The sequence below is a fragment of the Etheostoma spectabile genome, unplaced genomic scaffold (assembly GCF_008692095.1).
Source record: "Etheostoma spectabile isolate EspeVRDwgs_2016 unplaced genomic scaffold, UIUC_Espe_1.0 scaffold00569500, whole genome shotgun sequence".
Taxonomy (NCBI): domain Eukaryota; kingdom Metazoa; phylum Chordata; class Actinopteri; order Perciformes; family Percidae; genus Etheostoma; species Etheostoma spectabile.
Window position 1 is genome coordinate 71,524 of NW_022605165.1, and position 23,183 is coordinate 94,706.

The 23,183-nt window shown below is 40.2% G+C and overlaps 2 protein-coding genes and 1 non-coding gene across 3 annotated transcripts; 1 reads left to right on the forward strand and 2 right to left on the reverse strand.

Annotated features, from left to right (window-relative positions):
• Nucleotides 1-625: 625 nt before the first annotated feature.
• trnal-uag (transfer RNA leucine (anticodon UAG)) lies at nucleotides 626-707 on the reverse strand. The gene has a single exon. It is a non-coding gene; the product is annotated as a tRNA-Leu (tRNA).
• Nucleotides 708-2,125: 1,418 nt separating this feature from the next.
• LOC116685078 (cystatin-C) lies at nucleotides 2,126-2,994 on the forward strand. The gene is made up of 3 exons (XM_032510339.1): nucleotides 2,126-2,467; nucleotides 2,646-2,777; nucleotides 2,908-2,994. Exons 1-3 carry the CDS (start codon nucleotides 2,252-2,254, stop codon nucleotides 2,992-2,994), a joined length of 435 nt encoding a protein of 144 aa, XP_032366230.1. The 5' UTR covers nucleotides 2,126-2,251.
• A 12,447-nt stretch (nucleotides 2,995-15,441) lies between these two features.
• Nucleotides 15,442-22,870, reverse strand: LOC116685076 (E3 ubiquitin-protein ligase TRIM39-like). The gene is made up of 2 exons (XM_032510337.1): nucleotides 22,629-22,870; nucleotides 15,442-17,539 (listed from the first exon to the last, which is right to left on the reverse strand). Exon 2 carries the CDS (start codon nucleotides 17,535-17,537, stop codon nucleotides 15,891-15,893), a length of 1,647 nt encoding a protein of 548 aa, XP_032366228.1. The 5' UTR covers nucleotides 17,538-17,539; nucleotides 22,629-22,870; the 3' UTR covers nucleotides 15,442-15,890.
• Between the last annotated feature and the right edge of the window lie 313 nt (nucleotides 22,871-23,183).

Below are 23,183 nucleotides of genomic sequence, written 5' to 3' on the forward strand. Positions count from 1 at the left end.
CTCTCTCGCGCTCGCTCGCTCGCTCCCGCTCCTTCAGTCAATTCGGTCTGGGCATCTGTTCCGTTAACGTTTAGGGTTTCTTCAGCTTCAGGTTTGTTTTGAAACTAAATAAACAGACACATAGTTAACAGAGATCTGAGTGTTGCGTGGTTATTGTGAATAGGTAATGTTTTTGACATATGGTATGGTTTTAAACAGAATGACGGATTGATGAATGTAGCAGTAGCATGTAAACCACCGTAGTTTTAGATGTTAAAATGTGCGTACAAGAAAGCTGAGGGATTACTGTGGGGAAATGGAGAATGGCTAGGTTAACTGATGATTTTAAACATTGTGAAAATTATCAAATCATATGAACACGTTAGTATACAAGCATATAACATAAACCTACAGTCTCAGGATGGTATAGGTAGTGTATCGCTACCGTGATGGCCGACATGCGTCCATTCACAGTTATCGACAATGAATGACAATGTAGTATTTCACGTTGAACACTTACGATTGAGTGGTCATTGTGCGTACAGATGACTTTAGTTACTTCAAGATGTGAACTTAGAGTTCCACAGAAGTAATACAATTGTGCATCCTCACACTGAATGCTTTCCAGCTGTTTAACAAAAGTAAATGGCAATAGTGGGATTTGAACCCACACCTCCAGAGAGACAGGAGCCTAAATCCAGCGCCTTAGACCACTCGGCCACACTACCAGCCTTTACAAGTTCTCCACATCGTGACAAACACAGGGACGTAACTAACGGTATGCTTGGTAATGGTATTGTAACAAAACTTTTGCAAGTCAAAAGGCAATACTTTATTGAAAAATGCCAGTACTTTATTAAAAAATGTTATCACTCTTTGTCATTTTTCTCTGGCATTATTGATCATTAGAATATTGTAACAGCATTAAGATAGACAGATATTGATCCCAAAAAATGGGAAATAACGGTATCACAGCAGCACACGTACATTAGTCACACAACACAGAATATAAATATAAATGAGATACCAGGAAAAAATATGCATACATACAGTACACATGAAATAATAATAATAATAATAATAATAGGAATAAAATATAAGAATAAAATATTAGAACAAATATTCAAATATATACAGGATGGGAAAACACAGTGTGCAAGCCTCCCTGATCAGTTTGTACAGTCTGTTTGTGTCACTGGCTCCACAAAGTCCTCCACCAGTGCCCTGTACCCCCCCTCCTGTCCATCCCTTATACACCCAACAACTGCAGAGTCATCAGAAAACTTCTGTAGGTGACATGACTCTGAGTTGTACTGGAAGTCTGTGGTGTATAAGGTGAACAGAAAAGGAGACAGCACAGTCCCCTGTGGGACCCCGTACCCCTCACCACCACATTAGACAGAATGTATTATGTCAAATCTTTTTATGACCAATAAGAACGATAATGGTCTCATTTGTACTAGCCTAATCAATCAGTGGACATTATGGGCATTGGAAAAAAAACATTTTTCCCAGTGAAAAGGTCATAATTGACGTCACTCATGTGGGAATCAGAGGTGGGAAACTGGGGCTAGGTTTTGCTAGAACAGTTTCCCAGTTGGTGACATGTTGACAACTGACGTACCTTCATGTGTTGAATGGTTAGAAACGTTTCCTAAATATACAAAATTCCCACAGTGCCATTGCCAGTAAACAGTAAATCAACTCAAGTCAAGTAGGTCTATGTTTTGAGCTCTTATACACACTGTAGTGAGGAACGTAATGCCTAATTAAAAGCTTTGGGGTGTCCTTTGTCACTGTGGCCTCCATGTTTTCACACACCTGATGCTCTAGGCTACGCCCAACAGTTAGTGGCAGTAATGCAACAAGTTGTTATGCCAAACGCCAATAGGACAGAAAAGAGGAACACGTATCTGTTCACTCCCTATCTCACTCCCTATTAAGCCCCTTTGTACCAATCCGGAAGTTTCCCGAGACTGGGAGTTCTCCCTTATTAATCATTTTGCTGGCAGTCTGAAAAACAATGTAATGATGGGGGCGGTCCCTGATATTCCCAGGTGGCATGAACGCACCAAAAGGACACCCACAGAGTCCTGGGGTGTGGTCTAATCAGCCAGATTAACTGGAAACACCTGTGTGGGTGTTCATCAACAGAAAGGAAACAGGTGTGTGTATGTTTCTCTAGATGGTATATTAACTCGGCTTTGAACTAGTCCACTCAGAACCGATAACAGGACTCCTAATAGCTGCTGCTGAACAACCTGTTGTGATCATGCTGTTTGTCTGGTTTTGCGTTTTTGTTTCTGCTTTCACCGGCCGCTTTGTAACCGAACAATCTCCTCCGCCTCCCGGTAGCTATCAAGAAGTCCCGGTGAACAGTACTGATGTTGTAGAAGCGGCGCAGTTTGCTGTGGTTGAATTCAACAAAGCCAACACAGTAGACCTGTTTGATTATGCAATTCTGGACATTACATCGGCTCAAGTTCAGGTAACGTTAAACCTTATTTTTCTATTATGGAAGAGGATTAGGGCCAATGTCAAACTTGTCACTTAATCTTTGAACTCATGAGTTTCTTTTTGACATTGGCCTTAATCCTTTCATATTCAATGACTTGCATTGTTTTATTGGTGATCACATGTCTGAGTCCTGTTTCCTGTCACTTTAGACCGTCGGAGGATTTAACTACTTCCTGGAAATGCTCCTGGGACGTACAACGTGCAAGACCGGCAACACTGCTGCTATTAAAGGCAACGCTGCTGCTAGCGACTGTGATTCCAACTCTGAACCCAAGGCAAGTGTAAGACTTCAGATTGTATTTGAAACTCAGGGGAAAACACACCTTAAAACCCAACACTGGTCTGCCCCAGTGCATCAATGTCAAATGTTAAACAAGATGCACTAATTGTTTGCTTTTTTCTATATTTCAGGAACTTAAGTGCACCTTCACCATCTATGTAATCCCTTGGGAAGATTCACGAGTCCTTTCTCAAAAGGAATGTAAAGTCAACCACTGATTTGGACTGACGTTTTAAATAAACTCATTGAACTGGGTTTCTGTGCCAATATTTATTAAAATGGGCCACTATAAACACGGGATGTCATTGGCTCACAGACATGCCACTTGTGAGTTGAGTCATATATTATTCCAGTGAGTGACTAGGGAAGCTTGTCTGTGCTGTAAAGCTCAGCTTGTGTCACACACGGCTGCTAAATGGAGACGAGACTACACCTCCACTCTGCAACCACAGTTCTAGGGACTCTGCATTGAGGCAAGCTTCTTAGAGATTCAACTACCCAGACAAGACATCCACGTTTGTGTAGATTTTGCAGTTGGAAGGTTAAATTTCAACTCTGATTAAAACACATGATGAAATATTCTCAATATTTAGTTGGCTGTTAATGCCTCTCTTGGTTACGTGTGAGTCCAAAGCACAACTGAATTGGGAACTAGAGGTGCACGCTGGAGTCTGGCTGTCACTAACATGCCAACAGTGGCTCCTGCTACAATAACTAATGCTCTGCTTGTGTCAGACACATGGCTGCTAAATAAACTCATTGAACTGGGTTTCTGGAGAAATGTCCTACTGGTGAGAACAGAAAAAAGAGTGTAGGAAAGCTGAACGAAGGTGGCGTAAAACAAATCTCCTGGTCCATTATAACACCTATAAAGAGAGACTTCGCATTTATAATTTGGAACTGAGGAATGCAAGAAGGTCCTTCTTCTCTGATATTATCTCTAGAAACAATAATTCACGTGCTTTGTTTGCTACTGTTGATAGATTAACAAACCCTCCAGTACCAGTAGCATCTGAACTTTTATCTACCAAGGCCTGCAATGGCTTTGCCTCCTTCTTCAAAGACAAAATTCAGAAGATTAGACAAACAGTCAGTGCCTCCATATCAAGTTCAGGATATGTGTTGTCACAGTGTTCAAGCTAAACTAGTTCCAATATGACCGAATTTCACACGATCAACCATACAAACCTGGAGAACATTATTCAACATCTGAAAACCTCGTCCTGTTGCCTTGATATTCTACCAACGGGACTTTTCAAAAATGTTTCCAATTGTTTGACTTCTGATCTTCTACAGATTGTGAACACATCTCTTCTTTCAGGTATCTTTCCACAGGCCCTGAAAACTGCAGTAATCAAGCCACTTTTAAAAAAGAACAACCTAGACAAGTCACTAATGAGCAACTATAGGCCAATATCAAACCTTCCGTTTTTAAGTAAAATCATTGAAAAAGTAGTCTTTCAACAACTCAACCATTTCTTGTCACTAAGCAACAGTTTTGATACCTTTCAGTCGGGTTTCCGACCACACCACAGCACTGAAACGGCTCTTGTCAAAGTCTTTAATGACATCCACCTTAACACAGATAGTGGCAAAATTTCAATCTTAGTATTACTTGATCTCAGTGCTGCATTTGACACGGTCGACCATGACATATTACTAGACCGATTGGAAAACTGGGTAGGACTTTCTGGCTTAGTACTAAACTGGTTTGAATCCTACCTAAAGAATAGGGATTACTTTGTGTCAATAGGTAATTATACATCTGAGCGTACAAATATGACGTGCGGAGTTCCGCAAGGCTCCATTCTGGGGCCTCTTCTGTTTAACATCTACATGCTTCCACTGGCTCAGATTATGGAGAAAAACAAAATAAGTTACCATAGTTATGCGGATGACACACAAATTTACATAACCTTATCGCCAGGGGACTATAGTCAAATACAAAAACTGACTAACTGCATCAAACAAATTAACGACTGGATGTGCCAGAACTTTCTGAAATTAAATGAAGGAAAAACTGAGGTAGTTGTTTTTGGAAAAAAAGAGGAACGATTAAAAGTCTGCGCTCAGCTTCAAACAACAATGTTAAAAACAACAGACAAAGCCAGAAATCTTGGTGTAGTCATGGACTCAGACCTGAAGTTTAACAGCCACATTAAGACAATTACAAAGTCAGCCTACTATCACCTAAAGAACATATCAAGGGTTAAAGGACTTATGTGTCAACAGGACTTGGAAAAACTGGTCCATGCTTTCATCTTCAGTAGACTTGACTACTGTAACGGGGTCTTTACAGGTCTCCCTAAAAAATCAATCAGACAGCTACAGCTGATTCAGAACGCTGCTGCTCGAGTCCTCACTAAGACCAAGAGACTGGATCACATCACTCCAGTTCTGAAGTCTTTACACTGGCTTCCTGTGTCTCAAAGAATTAATTTCAAAGTACTCTTGCTAGTTTATAAATCCCTTAACGGTTTAGGTCCAAAATACATTTCTGATCTGCTACTACACTATGACCCCCCCAGACCTCTCAGGTCATCTGGGACAGGTCTACTTTCTGTCCCCAGAGTCAGAACTAAACAGGGTGAAGCAGCTTTCAGTTTCTATGCTCCTCATATCTGGAATAAACTCCCAGAAACCTGTAGATCCGCTGCTACTCTCAGTTCTTTTAAATCAAGGCTGAAGACCTTTCTTTTTGATGCTGCCTTTCTTTAAATTAATGCTCATTTCTTTCTTATGCTGCACTGTAACTTTTATTCTTGTGTTTTATGTGTCCTAATGTTTCTATTTTGTTTTTAACTGTCTATTCATGTGTCTTATTGATTTTTAATGCTTATGACTTTTAACTGTTTGTACTTGTGTTTTATCTGTTTTAATGATTTTGTGTAAAGCACTTTGAATTGCCCTGTTGCTGAAATGTGCTCTACAGATAAAGCTGCCTTGCCTTGCCTTGCCTAAATGGAGATGCAACCAGTCTGCTGAAGGACTCTTCATAGAGGCCCAACTTATCCAGACAACTAATTATTTTAAAACGGTTCAATTGTCTTTCCCTTTTTATTTGTGTTTTCGACCCACCTTGTGACCCTTTTTTCTGTTCCAGGTACCAAACTTAGTAACGTAAAAACCATTCCCCAGTCTAAAATTTTTTTTTTCTCCCCAACTACCTGACGATTCCCCTAGAAATTAAGTGCGACCCTCTTGGGGGTTAAGAACCCCCTGAGCTACTGTACTCAAACACATTTTATTGTGGGAAGGCTGTTCTATTTCTTTTAATTTCATGTTTTTTGTCTCTTTCACTTCTGCATTCTTTCAGTTATTTAAACCATTCAAATCTTCAGCTCTTTCAGAAAAACATGTACGTTTAAAGTTCTTGTTGTGCTGTCCTCCAGATTACCACAGGAGGTAATATCTTCTGCAGCTCCTTTAAAGACTCCACCATAATACCTGCTGGAGATGCCAGGTCCTCATACATGCGAAGCATGCGCTCTACCACTGAGCTACATCCCATGAAGATTTTCAGATTTTTTTTGACTTTTTTCTGAGATAGACTTAGACTTATCTTTATTAATCCTTTTGGGATGAAATATCACTGAGTAAAAGAATAAACCTGGGTAAAACAAGTAATGTTAATATGTATATGGCTTCAAAACCTGTAAATGCAACTGTGGTGGCTGGAAATCAAACCTGGGCAAAATGATTGCACTGCTATGGTATAAATCATAGTGGAAAAGTAACACATCTGTTGCCTTTCTGCTGGACAACACAACGTTCACTGCAAATTTTGTAACTCAGACTGAAAGTAAATGCTAAGAAATACATTCATGAGACGGGTGGCGCCTGTCTATGAGATAACACAATTTTTTTTTTATACTGTGATGAGTCATTGGTTTGCTACCACCCTTAAAGAATGCCTTTCGTTGTCTCAATCTCTGAAATAACCATAGAATCACAACTTCCATTCATGTGCTTGTGCCAGTGTTACACCACCTGAAAGTCACTGTATTTTCAGCATCAGTTGTGTTTTAAAACACCTGCCCCGTGTGAGAGTTGAACTCATGACCTTCAGATTATGAGACTGACGCGCTGCCTACTGTGCCAACGAGGCTACAGAAACACTTTCAATGGTTGGGAAAATTTCGTAAAAACTAACAATTTGGTCTTCAATCTTAAAAACAATGTGTGTAGAGACCTACACTCACCGGCCACTTTATTAGGTACCCCATGCTAGTAACGGGTTGGACCCCCTTTTTGCCTTCTGCCTCAATTCTTCGTGGCATAGATTCAACAAGGTGCTGGAAGCATTCCTCAGGGAGTTTGGTCCATATTGACATGATGGCATCACACAGTTGCCGCAGATTTGTCGGCTGCACATCCATGATGCGAATCTCCCGTTCCACCACATCCCAAAGATGCTCTATTGGATTGAGATCTGGTGACTGTGGAGGCCATTTGAGTACAGCAAACTCATTGTCATGTTCAAGAAACCAGTCTGTGATGATTCCAGCTTTATGACATGGCGCATTATCCTGCTGAAAGTAGCCATCAGAAGTTGGGTACATTATGGTCATAAAGGGATGGACATGGTCAGCAACAATACTCAGGTAGGCTGTGGCGTTGCAACGATGCTCAATTGGTACCAAGGGGCCCAAAGAGTGCCAAGAAAATATTCCCCACACCATGACACCACCACCACCAGCCTGAACCGTTGATACAAGGCAGGATGGATCCATGCTTTCATGTTGTAGACGCCAAATTCTGACCCTACCATCCGACTGTCGCAGCAGAAATCGAGACTCATCAGACCAGGCAACGTTTTTCCAATCTTCTATTGTCCAATTTCAATGAGCTTGTGCAAATTGTAGTCTCAGTTTCCTGTTCTTAGCTGAAAGGAGTGGCACCCGATGTGGTCTTCTGCTGCTGTAGCCCATCTGCCTCAAAGTTCGACGTACTGTGCGTTCAGAGATGCTCTTCTGCCCACCTTGGTTGTAACGGGTGGTTATTTGAGTCACTGTTGCCCTTCTATCAGCTCGAACCAGTCTGGCCATTCTCCTCTGACCTCTGGCATCAACAAGGCATTTCCGCCCACAGAACTGCCGCTCACTGGATGTTTTTTCTTTTTCGGACCATTCTCTGTAAACCCTAGAGATGGTTGTGCGTGAAAATCCCAGTAGATTAGCAGTTTCTGAAATACTCAGACCAGCCCTTCTGGCACCAACAATCATGCCACGTTCAAAGTCACTCAAATCACCTTTCTTCCCCATACTGATGCTCGGTTTGAACTGCAGGAGATTCTCTTGACCATGTCTACATGCCTAAATGCACTGAGTTGCCGCTATGTGATTGGCTGCTTAGAAATTAAGTGTTAATGAGCAGTTGGACAGGTGTACCTAATAAAGTGGCCGGTGAGTGTATGTACTCCACATACATTGCCGAGCTTTGTGTAGGAATCGGCGTACGCCCGTCCTACGCCAGTTTTAGGTAGTATGCACGTTTCAGAAATGAAGGCCAATGTGAGCACAATAAAGATTTCTTGAAGAAAGGTTTGTACATTATAGTTCTAGTTTTTTTTCCAATTCTTCTGGTCACACTTGTTACTATTTCATAACTTTTGTCTTTAGTTCTCTATTCTGTCAGGGCTTAACTCTGTCCCCCCCGCCTCTTTTTTTTGTATCTTGTTATGTCTTGGCAAGAAGTATTATGCTTTTGGGTCGTCTGTCCATCCGTCAGGCCAAAGAAACAGATACCAGCAGGTAACTTTGCAAAACAGTGGCTCACCCTGGCCGCCATCAAAGATGCCATTTGGACCTCCAGAAACTTTCTGGTAAGAAAGCACATGCAGATCCCATTCCCTCAAAACGTGAATCACAGATTTTCCAGCACCTGGACTTGATCAGACTGGGAATATGCCAAAGAGATGTTCACAAGTTCAGCCAAGGTAAATGCTTGGCCCACATTCACACAGACCTAAAACTACTCACTTAATGCTGGTTACAATTTTCTAAAATAAAAAATGTCAGAGAAACATTGCAAAGAGTGAAGGGTGTTGATAACATTTTTTAACAAGGTATTTGTTCATTATTGCTTCAGTAGACTCCTTCAAGACTCTTTGAGGTAAGCAGGAAGCTCACATAAATGATAGTTGCAAGGTCTACCAAATGTTTAACTTTGCAACCCGTAACCCTTTTGTTGCCACTGTCCCTCAAAATGTGACTCCCAAAATTTTCCCACCCCTTGTTTGACACAACAGAGCAGAGTGGCGCAGCGGAAGCTTGCTGAGCCCATAACCCAGAGGTCAATGGCTCAAAACCATCCTCTGCTAATTTCTAAGCTTTGTATCAGCATTAATTATATTTCCAGTTTGTTGATGTTTGGCCAAGCATCTGTTGCTGCAAGTGTCTTGAGTGAAATGTCTCTAGCTGTTGAAGAGTAAACTTAATGGCATGTCAAGTTTATAATGGAAACTACAGTGCTGATACCTGTCGTAACACCCACAAAACTGGAGCATAATATGTAATCTTTATACAAATATTTATTTTTGCAATATTACGTAGGTGAAAAAAGGCAGTCCTTGAAATTTGCTAAATGTGAGAACATGTGTGAAAAATGTGTGTTAAACAACTTGTCCTGATCAAAGATAACTCCAAGATTCTTCACAGTGGTGCTGGAGGCCAGGGTGATGCCATCCAGAACAACAATCTCTTTGGATAATGCGTCACGGAGGTGCTTGGGCCCCAGAACAATCACTTCAGTTTAATCTGAGTTTAACATTAGACAATTACAGGTCATCCAGATTTTAACATCCTGAAGGCAAATTTGAATTTTATCTAACATAACATGCATAACAATGAAAGTTTGTGGAGTGTTTCCTAATAATATTGCCTAAAGGAAGCATATATAAAGTGAACAGAATTGGACCGAGCACAGATCCTTGTGGGACTCCATGACTGCAAGGTATTTTCCAACTAAATAACACAAATAATTTGTTAATATGAAGTGGTTTAATAATAAAAGTGGTATCCAGCACTAATAACAGTATCCACATAGTTACTACCCCAGCTCAGTAAAATGTAAAGAAGTGTCTGAGTATTTTGGAAAAAAATAAAGTCAAGGCAGTAAAGCATCTGTTATCAAGACGTTAATGTGAAGCCACAGACTGAGACTGTTGTTATCACTGAGATAAGGCAGGTGCTGCTTTTGGCCCTTGGCACTCCTCCAAAGAAAAGAGATTGACTACCTTTAGTACCACACTGTCCTTCCCGGTACCACACATCTAAAAAACCGACAGTTTAGTACAATACATCTGACAGAGAGCAAGACAGGCTATTAATGGGGGACCCTCGAGGTACAGAACCCCCTATCCCTGACACCCCATTTATTCTATCGGGCAGGGATGATATCATTCCCACTATCGGAAAATAAGAAAATCATTTTACTTCAAAATTTATGTATATAAAATGTCCATGTATAAAAACATCACGCATTTGCACATTGCAACGTAGTGCAATTTCATTAGGTCAGTATACCTTTTTCCTTTTTATGTTCTTTCATTGGCACTTGTGAAGTTCCACACACAGACCCTATCACACCCATGGTGTTTTTATTTATCACAAATGTAAATACTTTTCTGCCAAATTCTCTGGGCGGGCAAAGATCCCGTAACACAGTCGCCAGTTTTAAATCAAACCTGAAGACATTTGGATTCTCTCGCTTTAAACTCCCTTTCATCTTTTTTTTAACCGAGAAATGAACCAAACTCAACTTTTTCATATCTTGTTGTATTTTTAGATAATGTTCCATTGTTGTTTTATTCTATGTAACCTTATCTGATGTAACCGTTACCTAACTCCATTCATATACAGCATATTGCACATTAAATATGGATCTTTGAGGCGTATTGTTTCTGCCTTCCCTGCTGTAGCTGAGAAGCACTTTGGGTCAGCTGTTGTTCTTTTAAATGTGCGATATTAAATCACTTGACTTGAATGTATGTATCATACTGAATATCCATATTTATTCTGTTTTTCTTATAATAAATTCTGGTAATACGCTGCATATATCTATATTATTCTTACTACTATTAGAATGTTCCTGCTACTCATGCGGCCCCCGGTAAAAATTAATTGCCCACCCCTGCTCTAAGTGGTTCAGTGCTTCCCCAAAGCTTCATCTGCCCTTCACTATCAGCACCTAGTTTCTTGACTTTGTAATGCCTTATGTCTACTGTAAAAATGTAAATTGAGTTGAGCCATAATTCATTTTTATTTATACCTTTGCTTTTCCTACTGTGACATGTCAAAATGTCAAAAGGTGCATTGTTTGAAAGCCCATCTCTACACATCCATGTTCCACTCCCACAGGTGGTTTCACACGTGCTAGTTGTCCCTTAAATTCACCGTTTAATTTTGTAATTTATTGGTGTTTTTTGTATTTAAAAAAACAGAAATAATCTGTAAAGTTAACAGGAAAATGTATGTACAATTTCAGAATTTATTTTTACAGTGTGTTAAGTCCTGACCATTCACTGACCGGGAATCAAACCCGGGCCTAAGATGCCATCTGAGATTAAAACTTAACAGGACAATAGGGCAATAATGTCAATAGTTTAAGACTACAAACTGACTATGTGACAGATGTGTAATCTGTCATGTCCTGCCTTCTGAAGCTCTAGCCAGGAGCCATTCCTCGCCTAAAACAATATGAGTCATTCCAGAAAGTGAAAAGGAAACTCACATCTACAAAGATAATTTTAATAGATGTGACTCCCTGATGGTCTAGTGGCTAGGATTCGGCGTTCTCATAGCCGCGGTCCGGGTTCAATTCCCGGTCAGGGAATGGTCAGGACTTGACAGATGCAGGTGTAATATTTGAAAGAGTAACTTCCTGGACTTGTTTTTGGTTGATTTAGATTTGTCAAATTCTTCCTCATTAGTTTAAGATAAGATAAGATAAGATAATTTGTTTATTAGTCCCCAATGGGGAAATTACTGCACTACACTCTGTGTACACACTTTTTGTTAGTACTCACACACAGGCCTGAAATACACACACATGCTCAGGACCTATACATGCACTATACATGGAGAGATGTCAGAGTGAGTGGGCTGACTAGACAAGGAACAGCAAGAGACTTGGTATTTAAATGTACATGTTTTACAGTTCCTATTTTATTGTATTTATGTACGTGTATTGTACTATTTTTATTGTATTATGCTCCAGTTTTTATGGGTGTTACAGCGGGTATGAGCACTGTAGTTTCCATTTTCATAGATGAAATAAACTTGACATGCAATTACTTTTACTCTTCAGCAGGTGGAGACATTTCACATCATACATTTGCAGCAACAGATGCTTTGTTAAACATGAACAGACTTGAAGTAGATTTAATGTTAAATACAAAGCATAGGAATTAGCAGAGGATCGATTTGATGATCACATTCGTTGCCTTCCAGCTACTTAACATTTGCAAATCGCCTTTTTTTGTTTTCCATTACGAAAAAAAGTCCCTGGGACCTGCTACCAGGTACTTTCTGTAGTACTACCTCGGTCGAGGTTCCAAGCAAGCTGAGGCGATACCGAAAGGTGACGTGAAAACCTGTAGACTGCTGGTTGGTCGGATCACCGCGTTTTAGCAAACACGAGTGTGGAGTTTGTGTCCAGAACAAGCGACATTTAAAAATTAATTAGCCCGACACCAACAGATTATCTACTCTCTGCACTATTCTCACTTTTCAACTGTTCAATATTAAGGGTTATTAGGTGCTTTATGTCATTTCCAATATTGCACACTGTAACTTTGAAGAAACAAGACAATATATCAAAGAAAAGGTTTTATTTAGCTATTCAAGTAGCGCATCAAACCCTCCCGCACATCCCGGTCTTCTTCCTCTGCACCCTGTGACGGTGCCCCCCCCCCCCCCCCGGCTCTGCTGGCCCAGATGCATTCCAGTCGTTGTCATAAGCCTCTCCATGACTCTCATGAAGATTATACAAAGCCCAGCAGGTCAGAACCAGATATCTCACCAGTCGGACATCGCCCACCAGACGGTCTGCGGCGGCGATTTTGCAAAGCGTGAATACTCTGAAACACAAACAGTGCACAGATACGTTTTGGTGTGTAATCATGGTTGCTAAAGTTCATGTACTTTATATAGCGTATAGTAAATACTGACTGCGACGCTGAACACATGCAAATGTTAGCTAACGTTACCAGGAAACTTAACTTACCCTTTTGTGTCGGCGAACAACCGTCATGTCGACGTCTGAACTCCGTCAGAATTCCCAAACTCCTGTGTTTTTTAGGGTTGATTTTTGTTGCTTCCTTCAGCTTCTTTTGAAACAAAACATTTCTTCTGGCTGTGGCAAGTAGCCAACGCGATGTTGTGAGTCACTTTGAAAATTACATCATCACGCGTAGCTATGGTGACCAGCCACGCTGAGGCGTTACTCAATCTGCAATGGAAAACGGACCCACAATGCGCCGAGTCGAGTAGAGGCGAGTTGAGCTGTTACCAGCAGTGGAAAAACGCCATATGCTGGCTGGCTCTCTTTGTCCTGGTCCATCCAGTGGTTGCTCTGTGCCATAACACCAGGAAGTGGTGTACATAGAAGCTGGTTGCTGTTGTTACTGTAGTGCAACAATCACCATGACTGTGGAGTCAGCACTGCCGTTTTTATGGTGTTCACCTGTTTAAGTTGAATAAAATAACACCTGCATGATTTTAACAATACTATTAACTATTGACATTTGTCTTGACAGGGCTTATATACAACAGCAGGACGGTTTTCATGCACAACTTTTAGCTACAAATAAAACGCTTCTTGCTTTTTAGATTCCTAATCCAAATCTAAGCTCATCCTGTTCACTTAGATACATATTTTAGTTTTCTGCAGTGATGTGTGTGCCTTTGACCACTGAAACTAAAGGAAAATAAATTTGTCTTTGGTATGATTCTTGAAATAAGAACCTTCATCCAGTTTTTCTTACAGATGTTTTGAATGTAGTTTAACCTTAAAATCACTGTTGTTGGAACCAAACATTTCCTCCTGCCAATGCTTCAAATTAAAAGTTTAATTAAATCCAACTTGTGTGTAAACCAGCTTTTCTGTTCTCACGGCTTACTCAGGCCTTGTTATCAACACCTGCTTTATTTTACAGTTTTTATTCCACAATCACATATTTACAGATTTCTTTGACTCATAAACCATCTTACAGAATTCATGAAACAAATAAAAAATGGCCAAAGTGACCGGTAATTATCCAAAAGACTTTCACACAAGATAGACACATCCATTAACTTTTTCTACCCGGTATAACAAGGACACAGACTGTGTTCTGGAGACATTATGGGATGTAATAGGACTCACTCTTAAATGAAGCTTCATGACACAATGAAATATTCAGCAGTATGTTTTCTGTGGCTGCACATCAAATACCAATAAATGTGGATGTTCTGCATCATTTGTTTGCAAATGAACTCAAACATCATCTTGACATATTTGGTGTCTTTAGAAACGGATTTCTTCTGGAAGTTATAATAAATGTCTGTGGGTTTAACAGAGGTTTAAATAGATAATGTCGACATAACGTGTGTCATGATGTATCAAATTAATGTGTTGATTATGTAATCAGATACATATAATACAACCTGTTAACTATGAAGTGTAAATCAATCAACACAGGAAATAGAAATAAATCAATAAATGAAATAAGTAAGAGGAGAGTGCTATTCAAAATACTATCTACAACTCCCCCCCCCACTCGACAGCAAACTGGCTGAGACCCCTCCACCCAAATAGGGCCCCAGAAGGTCATTGCTGCCTGTGGCTATCAAACTATATAACTCCTCCTCAAGCATTACACACTTAGAGTGTGAAAACTGGACTAATAACACACATGTCTACACCCTGAATCTCTATATACTTGGGCAATTATGTGCAATAATTACTCTGTTACATGTGCAATATCTATTTATTCACTGATGCCACTCATGTGCACGCTGTACTTTATGTTCATACTGTAGGCCTACTCTATATTTACACTATACTTCAGTAGCATTATTTAACAACAGAATCTTTTCCACCATGGCCGTATCTACCATTAAAGGACATGGAGGTCCGGATCTCCTCTGTATTACCCTTACCCCCCACCCCAAAAAAAGAGAAGTATAAATAAAACTTGTACAACACCAAGATATGACTTGTTCCTCTGTCTGATCATCTTGTGTGCGGGGGGGGGGGGGGACTGAGTAGGCAGTGAAGTGGATTTTGCCGTCGTAACTATCCAGTAAATGACCGTCACCATTGTTTTTGGGTTTAGTGTCAACAAACGACTTTTCTTTCTAGTGACTACAGCAGGTACTTAACATAGACAAATTAGTGTATATAACTAGTAGAAATTTACTTTTCAATGCTATTAATCTCCAGACATCTGACGAAAAGCTCCTTTGCTGTCGCGCTGCATATAAACAGTGCAGTGGCCGTTGATGCCATCCAATATTAATGTAATGTTAGCTAGTTTCCCTTGGATGAATGCTAACGTTACCTTATATGGTGTGCTAGCTGGTTAATTGTATGATTAATGTTGTTATCTTAACATTGTGAGAGAACAGTAACCTTTAATGTAACCATACACTGTTACTATATAAATGGATCAACTGAGCTCTGCTTAATTTCTTCACTGAGACAATCTGAAATGAAGAGACTACTTCAGACAAAGCTTTCCCTTGGGAAGGGACAAGATGAACAAGATCATGATGAGACCCAAAGAAAAAGGAAGGCACTGTATTGTCACTGCCCCCCCAACCCAACTGTTGTGCAATAGTTGCTCTCCAAATGTGGTGGAATGTGCATATTTAGGTCAGGGAAATAAAAACTAAATTTGGATGTCTGTAATGCTCAAATCCTGGACACGGTCCTGTTTTTGACCTAATCTTACTTTTTCACATAATCTCACTTTACTTCTGCTTAACTTTGTATTTCTTGCAATGTACTCTAGCTATGTTACTTTATACATTTATCAACTCTTTTTTCTTACTCTTATTTTTCACCTTGACTGTGAGCAATTGCAACAAACAAATTCCCTGAGGGGATCAATAAAATATTCCTATTCTGATTAGTTTACTCTTACAGGAGAGATGATCAGAGGGGCAGAGTTTTTACGGCCATAAATATAACCAGTAAAGAAGTATGGGAAGAGTTTCTCAGTGAAGGAGCAGCCAGTAAAGGAGTAGATAAGAGCTGCAGTATCTACGTCATAAAAGGAGACCAGACCCTCCTCATAGTCCACAAACACCCCCACCTTCTGAGGCCGAGGCTTCAGAGAGAGACAGACTGAAGTGTCATCATTAGCTTCGTACTGATTTCTCTTTTTCAACAATATTGTCCAGTAACCATTCTCAGGGCTCAGTGTTATGTCCTTTCTGTTGATAGACTCTCTGGCCACTCCTAAATCCCATTCAGTCTTTCCTTTGACTTGAACCTCAAAGTAAAATCTGCCTGAAGAGAAACTCTGTTTTCCTAAAACACAAGGATGGTTAGAAAATCTCTTTCGGTGGTTGGGGAGATTCTTCTTCACATCACCAAGATTCACTTGTTTGCCATCGTCAGACAGGATGAGTTCTGGGTATGCTGTATTAGGATCAAGAGTCACATCCACTGCATACTGCTGGACCCTCTTCAGCTCAGACTCAGCAAGCAGCTTCTTCATCTCTTCACTGAGAGTCTCTGTCAACTGAACCACAGCTTTAATCACAGTCCCCTCATATGATGATGGATGGACGCTGACCTCTCTCCAGTCCTTGGTGGGTGGAGGTTGTTGAATGTTTAGGGACTGGACCCCCTGGAGAAGATGGAGGTGGTCTTCAGAGCGTGAGAGCTGCTCCACCTCAGTGCTTCTCTTCATCAGCTCAGAGATTTCCTGTTCCAGCTCTTTGATGAAAGCTTCAGCCTGTTTTTCTGTTGTTTTCTGCTTCTCTTTGATGGTGTTGATGATCTCATTCAGGCCTCTCTCAACAGACTCCTTCAGAGAAGTGAAGACCTGAACACCTTCTGCTATCTCTCTGTCTGCATCTTCCTCACTGAGGTCCACTGAGTGTTTGATCTCCTGAATCTTCAGCCGTCTCTTCTGGATCATCTGCTGAATTTCAGCCTCTGTCTTCCCCAGCTCCACCTTCTTTCCTTCATATCCTTCTTTCAGAGGAACAACATCATGCTTCTTGTGGTCTAAAACAGCGCAGAGCATGCAGACACATGTCTGTTCGGTCTTACAGAACAGCTCCAGAGGTTTATCGTGCTCCACACACATCCTGCCTTCCAGGTTCTCCACAGGGTTGATCAGCTGATGTCTTTTCAGACCTGACATGGTCAGATGAGGCTCCAGGTGAGTCTCACAGTAGGAGACCAGACACACCAGGCAGGACTTCAGGGCCTTCAGTTTGGTTCCAGTGCAGACGTCACAGGGAAGTTCTCCTGGTTTGGACACTTGTTGCTCTGAGCTGCTGCTACTGGCTTTCTGTTGAGCTGACTGTCTGAACTGAGCGACTATCTCAGAGATGAAAGTGTTGACGTGCAGCTCAGGTCTTGTGTTGAAAACCTTTTTACACAGCGGACACAGGTACTGGTCTTTAGTATTCCAGTGCTCCGTGATGCAGTTTTTGCAGAAATTGTGACCACATGGTGTGGTGACAGGATCAGTGAACACATCCAGACAGATGGAGCACAGAAACTGATCTTCAGACTGCAGATAGTTTGCAGCAGCCATATCTACACACAGTGGGAATAAAAAGAGAAACATTATATTCAAAATCTGTGAACAGACTGATCTCAGCCTACAGCCTACGTGAACTACTTAGCAACAAGTAACATTATCTGTCCAAAACTCTTAATCACCTTGATTCCGAGTTCACTCTCGCCAAACTGGTCTTATGTCTTAGTGACAGGTCCAAACTGGTCTTATGTCTTAATGACAGGTCCAAACTGGTCTTATGTCTTAATGACAGGTCAAACTGATCTTATGTCTTAAAGACAGGTCCAAACTGGTCTTATCTCTTAATGACAGGACCACTTTATTTGACGTCAAGGTAAATATTTATAAGTTAATATTTATGACTTACTTACAGTCTAATGTGATGTCAACACACACAAGTAGTATGATGGGGCGAAAATTTGCATAGGGAGGTTAGTTGGAGACTCCTTAAAGCTGTATTATATCTGATCTCCTAGGGGGGACGGGACTCCTTAAAGCTGCATTATATCTGATCTCCAGCAGGGAAAGCTTATTCATGTTGGGAAACTCACGCCCCTACTCTGCACCTAAAATACCAATTTTAAAATTATCTCAATACAATACTGAATTTAGTGCTGTTGACTGGAATGACGAGCTGTCACTGGAAATCCAGAACAAATTTTGACGCAATTTCACACTAAACTTAAAAAAAATACAGAATAAATATGCTACTGCCAGCAAGGTTTGACCTAGGCAGAGTAAATTACCATGGATAAATTCTGAAATATTTCTACTCCTCAAACAGAACGCCTCTCTTCTTTAAATGAATAGGTTGAGTCAAACACCAGAGAGTAAAACTAATTTCATCCAAACTAGAAATACATGTACAGCTGAACTACGCAAGGCCAAGGCAGATTATTTTCAACAGCTGATTACACAATCTGCTACTAATCCGAAAACTTTGTGGCAGACCCTTAAGGTCATCACAGGTGAAACTGAGAAAAGGAAAAAAATATTATTCAAATTTCTCTCCAGGGTGCTTTCATCTCAGATTCAGAAAAGATTGCAAGTGCTTTCAATGAAAATATTAAAGAATTGGCAACAGACGTTCCCACTCCCTGCTCTCTATCACCAGTTCTCTCTTCAACGCCTGATCAGTTTTTATTCTCTGAGATCTCTCGGAACAAGGTGATTAAAATACTGCACTCACTAAAAATTTCTCATTCCCATGATATCCATGGTGTGAACTCTTCATTTATAAAGACTCATGCTGATAGCCTAATACCTCTTTTTCAGCACCTAATCAACCAATGTATCATGCTATCTGTCTTTCCTTCTAATTAGAAAATGGCTCAAATCACTCCAATTTTTAAATCTGGTGATCATACTCTTGTTTCAAACTACAGACCTATTGCTATACTTCCAGTAATGTCTAAGATGCTTGAAAAAGCCCTGCATAACCAGCTAAGTTCTTACCTTGAAACAAACAACAGTGACTGTCAACACAATCAACCATGTCTTCATTACTACTCTTCACTGAACAAATACGTGGCTCTCTTAACAAAGGTCACATTGCTGGAGCTATTTTTAGTGACTTTCATAAAGCTTTTGACACAGTGAACCATCAGATTTTGCTTAATAAATTTGACTCATTTAATATGTCATCATCTGTGATAGAAATGCTTTTGTCCTACCTAACAAAGGTTGCAAACCGTTAAAATAAATCATGCAACATCCTAACCTGAAATCTCTGATATGGGCGTTCCACAAGGAAGCATTCTTGGACCCTTACTTTTTGTTTTGTACATCAATGATTTCCCTCAAGTGTGTAATCTTTCAAAATGTCTACAGTATGCTGATGATACTGTGATTTTTCTCTCTGATTCAAATCCTAATGTCATAAATTCCAAATTATTATCTGATCTTCAGCTTCTACACGACTGGTTGAAAAAGAACCATTTAACAATCAATGTAAAGAAAACTGAATGTACGTATTTTCAGTCATCCAGAAAAAATCTTTCTTTTACTGATTCTATGACTTTTGCTAACCAAGAACTTGTCGTCACAAAGACTTACATATATCTTGGTGTGCTACTTGATTCGCACCTTACGTACCGCGAACACATGTCTAACTTAACAAAAAAGTTGAATCAGAAACTTTATGTCCATAAAAAGATCAGATAATATCTTTGTTCTTCTGTTTCTGAGACCTATTTACATGCAATTGTGTTTTAACTATGTCCTACTTTCTTCCTATTTAGTCACTTACCACGAAGGAAATCACTGAACCAATAGCACGACTATACCATCTCAAGATCCACAGGGACCTTCCAGAGTGGTCTCACCATTGCATTGCACTTGCACGTTCTAAGGCTTTGACTTACCAAAACTTCATAAACAGCCACACAATTTCTTTTTATTTTCAGATTCAAAATGTCACCTTACCAGCACTTGTGTCACTTCTTCCGACACATATGAGACCAGGACGCCTCACTAGGTTGGTCTCACAGGCATTCCACTTCCTCCATATAAAAATAACTTTGGTGAGAAATCTTTTTTCTATACATACACCAAGATCTGGAATGACATCCCATATCACATCAGAACACTATCATCCATCTCATATTTCAAAAAGGCACAACCATCTCCTAAACAGTTACACCTGCACACATTAATTCTCATGTATCGTCCAAGCCTTGTTTTTCACTGTCTGTATTTGTCTAGCCCAGCTGATGTCTTATATAAATGTCTCTTTTCTTAAGTGCCAAAACTGTATTGTTGTTTTTAGTTGTCCGAATTTGTCTAGTCCATATGGATGTCCTGTACAAATGTCCTGACGTACTGTAACCACGTTCAATGTTTTATGTTTCTGCAGAACAGGAACCTGCTTAAATGAGTTTTTAAACTGAGTCAGGCCCGTAAATATTGTAATGTAATGTTACTTTTAATCTTACTGTATAATAAATATGAATGAATGATCCTGATTGAGCGCTGGTCAACGTGGCTGTGCATTTCTGGGATAATCAGACACTGTGTGTGCATTAGTAAGACATTATTTGGCGTGGAGTGTGTGACACTGAAAAAGACATATTGTACATTTTGTACCACTTCCTGTGGCCACAATGTGGCAACAGTGAACACACACTAATGAAAGGTCATGTTGCTGTATACCATGTGTAGACAACACCATGTGATGCTGATTCCGAACTTCATGTTAATCAGATGATCGGTGTCACATAAAACTAACTTCCTGCCTCAGAAATATAAAAACATCTGTACAAAACCAATATCTTTTAGTGCCAGGGAGCATTGAGCACCTCATTGTGTAAAAAGAAACGTGTGATGTGATGTTTCTGCATTCCATGATACTTTCACATGTGAACTATTGCATCACTAGCTGGCCTATGTCGGGTACTACTACCCTAAAACCAGCTGATGTATGTCGGTTACTACTACCCTAAAACCAGCTGGTCTATGTCTGGTACTACTACCCTAAAACCAGTTGAGCTTCTGTACAAGAAGGCGCTTAAGACTCTGGATAAAAAACCTCTCTCTTATCATCATTGCAATATCTTAGATAAATATAACTTCTTGAGTTTTGATAATTATTGTAAATTTTCCTCATTGTGCTTAATTTTTAAAGTAATTCATGGCCTGGCGCCACCTCCACTGTTGGAGTTTATTAAATATAGACACACTCGGATCACCAGAGCTGTTGTAAGCAGGGACTGTGAGGTTCCTTTCAGAAAAACCTCCTTCAGCCATATCTTTTAAAGGCAGTGCATTATGGGACATACTACCCCCAACTACAAGGGAGCATCCCTCTTTGGCCTCCTTTAAGAGCCAGGTAAAGCTTAGAGCTAACCAAACATGTAACCACCGCTAACTTGTGTTTCCATTTTAACTTCTACTAATGAATTGTCCTGTTTTTCTTTTTTTCTTCTTTTCTTTTTGTTTTTTCTTGTTTTATATATTAAATGTTACTATCCTATGTTTTATCTGCCTATTGGACTGCAGATGAAAATTAACCCCGGGCTACAATCTGGCACATTTACGTGTACTGTTGTACATGTGTTAGATTTGTGGCTTTCTGTTAGATTTTCTCTTTTTATTTTGGTAACTCTCTCTCTATCGCTCTATCGCTCTCTCTCTCTCTTTGAGTCATTGTGTGTCCACGCTATATGAGCCAATTTTTTAAAATGTAAGGAGTAGAAAGTACGGATATTTGTTTAAAAATTAAGGATTAAAAGTAAAAAGTCGCCACAAAAAAATTGTGAAATAAAATTATCAGAAAAATCTACTTGCGTACAGTAACAAAGTATCAGTACTTCAATACTTCCCATCTCTGTAAATCACATGATGGTCACATTGTTAGCGTTGTGGGTTTTAAATCTTGCTCTCTCTCTGTTTCTCTCTCTGTTTGTCCCTCTCTCTCTCTCTCTCTCTCTCTGTCCCTCTGTCTTTGGGTCTGACCTCTAGCTGTTCCCCGTGTTTTTATCTTCCTGTTCTAATGAATTCTCCAGTCACATGATGATGGTCACGTTGTTAGTGGGTTTCTGTTAGATTTCTTCTTTTATTTTGGTAACTTTTGTTATCTCTCTTTCTCTCTCTTGCTTGCTCGCTCTCTCACGCTCACTCTCTCTCTTTCTCTATCTGACAGAAGACAGAAGTGTGTTAGCGTGCACCAAGCTGTAACCACCACGCACATTAAAGCTGTACTCTGAGAAAACAGACCAGGATCTGTCCACACCCTGTTGGTACACCAGTTTTTTTTAAAGAACACCACTGCTAACAAAGCTCTGCTTACTCAACATTTCCTCCTGCTCCTTCACAATAAAAGCCCCCTACTTGTTCTCTGGTGGACAGCTTTTATTGTGACACAGCCAGAGGAACTAGAGGCGTGTGAGGCGATCAGTAACCAGGTCCTAAAGTCCTGAGAGCGGCCCCAGAGAGACTGGTTAAAGCTGTTAAAGTGGGCTACTGTATAGCGGCCTGCAGACAAACAGCCGTCGTTATATTGTTCCACATCTCACAGGAAATGAAAAGAGAGGAAGTTCCTTTCTGAGTAGAGCTGAAGTTTCCTGTTAATCCTGCTGGAGGAAGTTAAATCTGATCAGCTGGACTCACCAGTGGTTCAGAGACTCTGCTGTGTTGTTGAAAAAGACCTGATGAAGTCCCTTTGACTTTTCTTTCAGAGTAAAACAGAGACTTGTCTCGACTGCAGCACGGCCGACACTCTGACAATCTTAACTTTCATTTCTGGAGTGTGACGTTGAAGCTCTCCTCTTTCCAGTGCTGCTCCGCCTCTTACTGACGCACTGGTGGTGTTTCCTCCCTCTTATGTGCACTCTTGTTGTGAAATACCCTGCTGGTGTCTGGTTGCTATGGAGCAAAGGTCATGCTAGAACTGATTTATTATGTCCTGAAACTTTAAGGGGCGAACTCCCATCAGATCATCCAACAAATACAGGAAAATATAGTTTTACAGATTAACTATTGGCCGTTGCACACATGGAATATGTAACATTGGGGAGATTGCTGTCATATTGGATGCAGAGTGTTTTATAGATATTCATTCATCTGCACAGTGCCTTTGTAGCAGAATTCTAGTATTTAACATGGTAAAGTGCAGTAGTGTGTAAGTTAAGAATGTTCTAGATGTGTTCCTTCTGTTAGGGTTGG

Coding starts and splice junctions, on each gene's coding strand:
- LOC116685078 (XM_032510339.1), top strand. CDS start 2,252: ATGCTGTTTGTCTGGTTTTGCGTTTTTGTTTCTGCTTTCACCGGCCGC. Junction 2,468..2,645: donor TTACATCGGCTCAAGTTCAG/GTAACGTTAAAC, acceptor CTGTCACTTTAG/ACCGTCGGAGGATTTAACTA. Junction 2,778..2,907: donor ACTCTGAACCCAAGGCAAGT/GTAAGACTTCAG, acceptor TCTATATTTCAG/GAACTTAAGTGCACCTTCAC.
- LOC116685076 (XM_032510337.1), bottom strand. CDS start 17,537: ATGGCTGCTGCAAACTATCTGCAGTCTGAAGATCAGTTTCTGTGCTCC.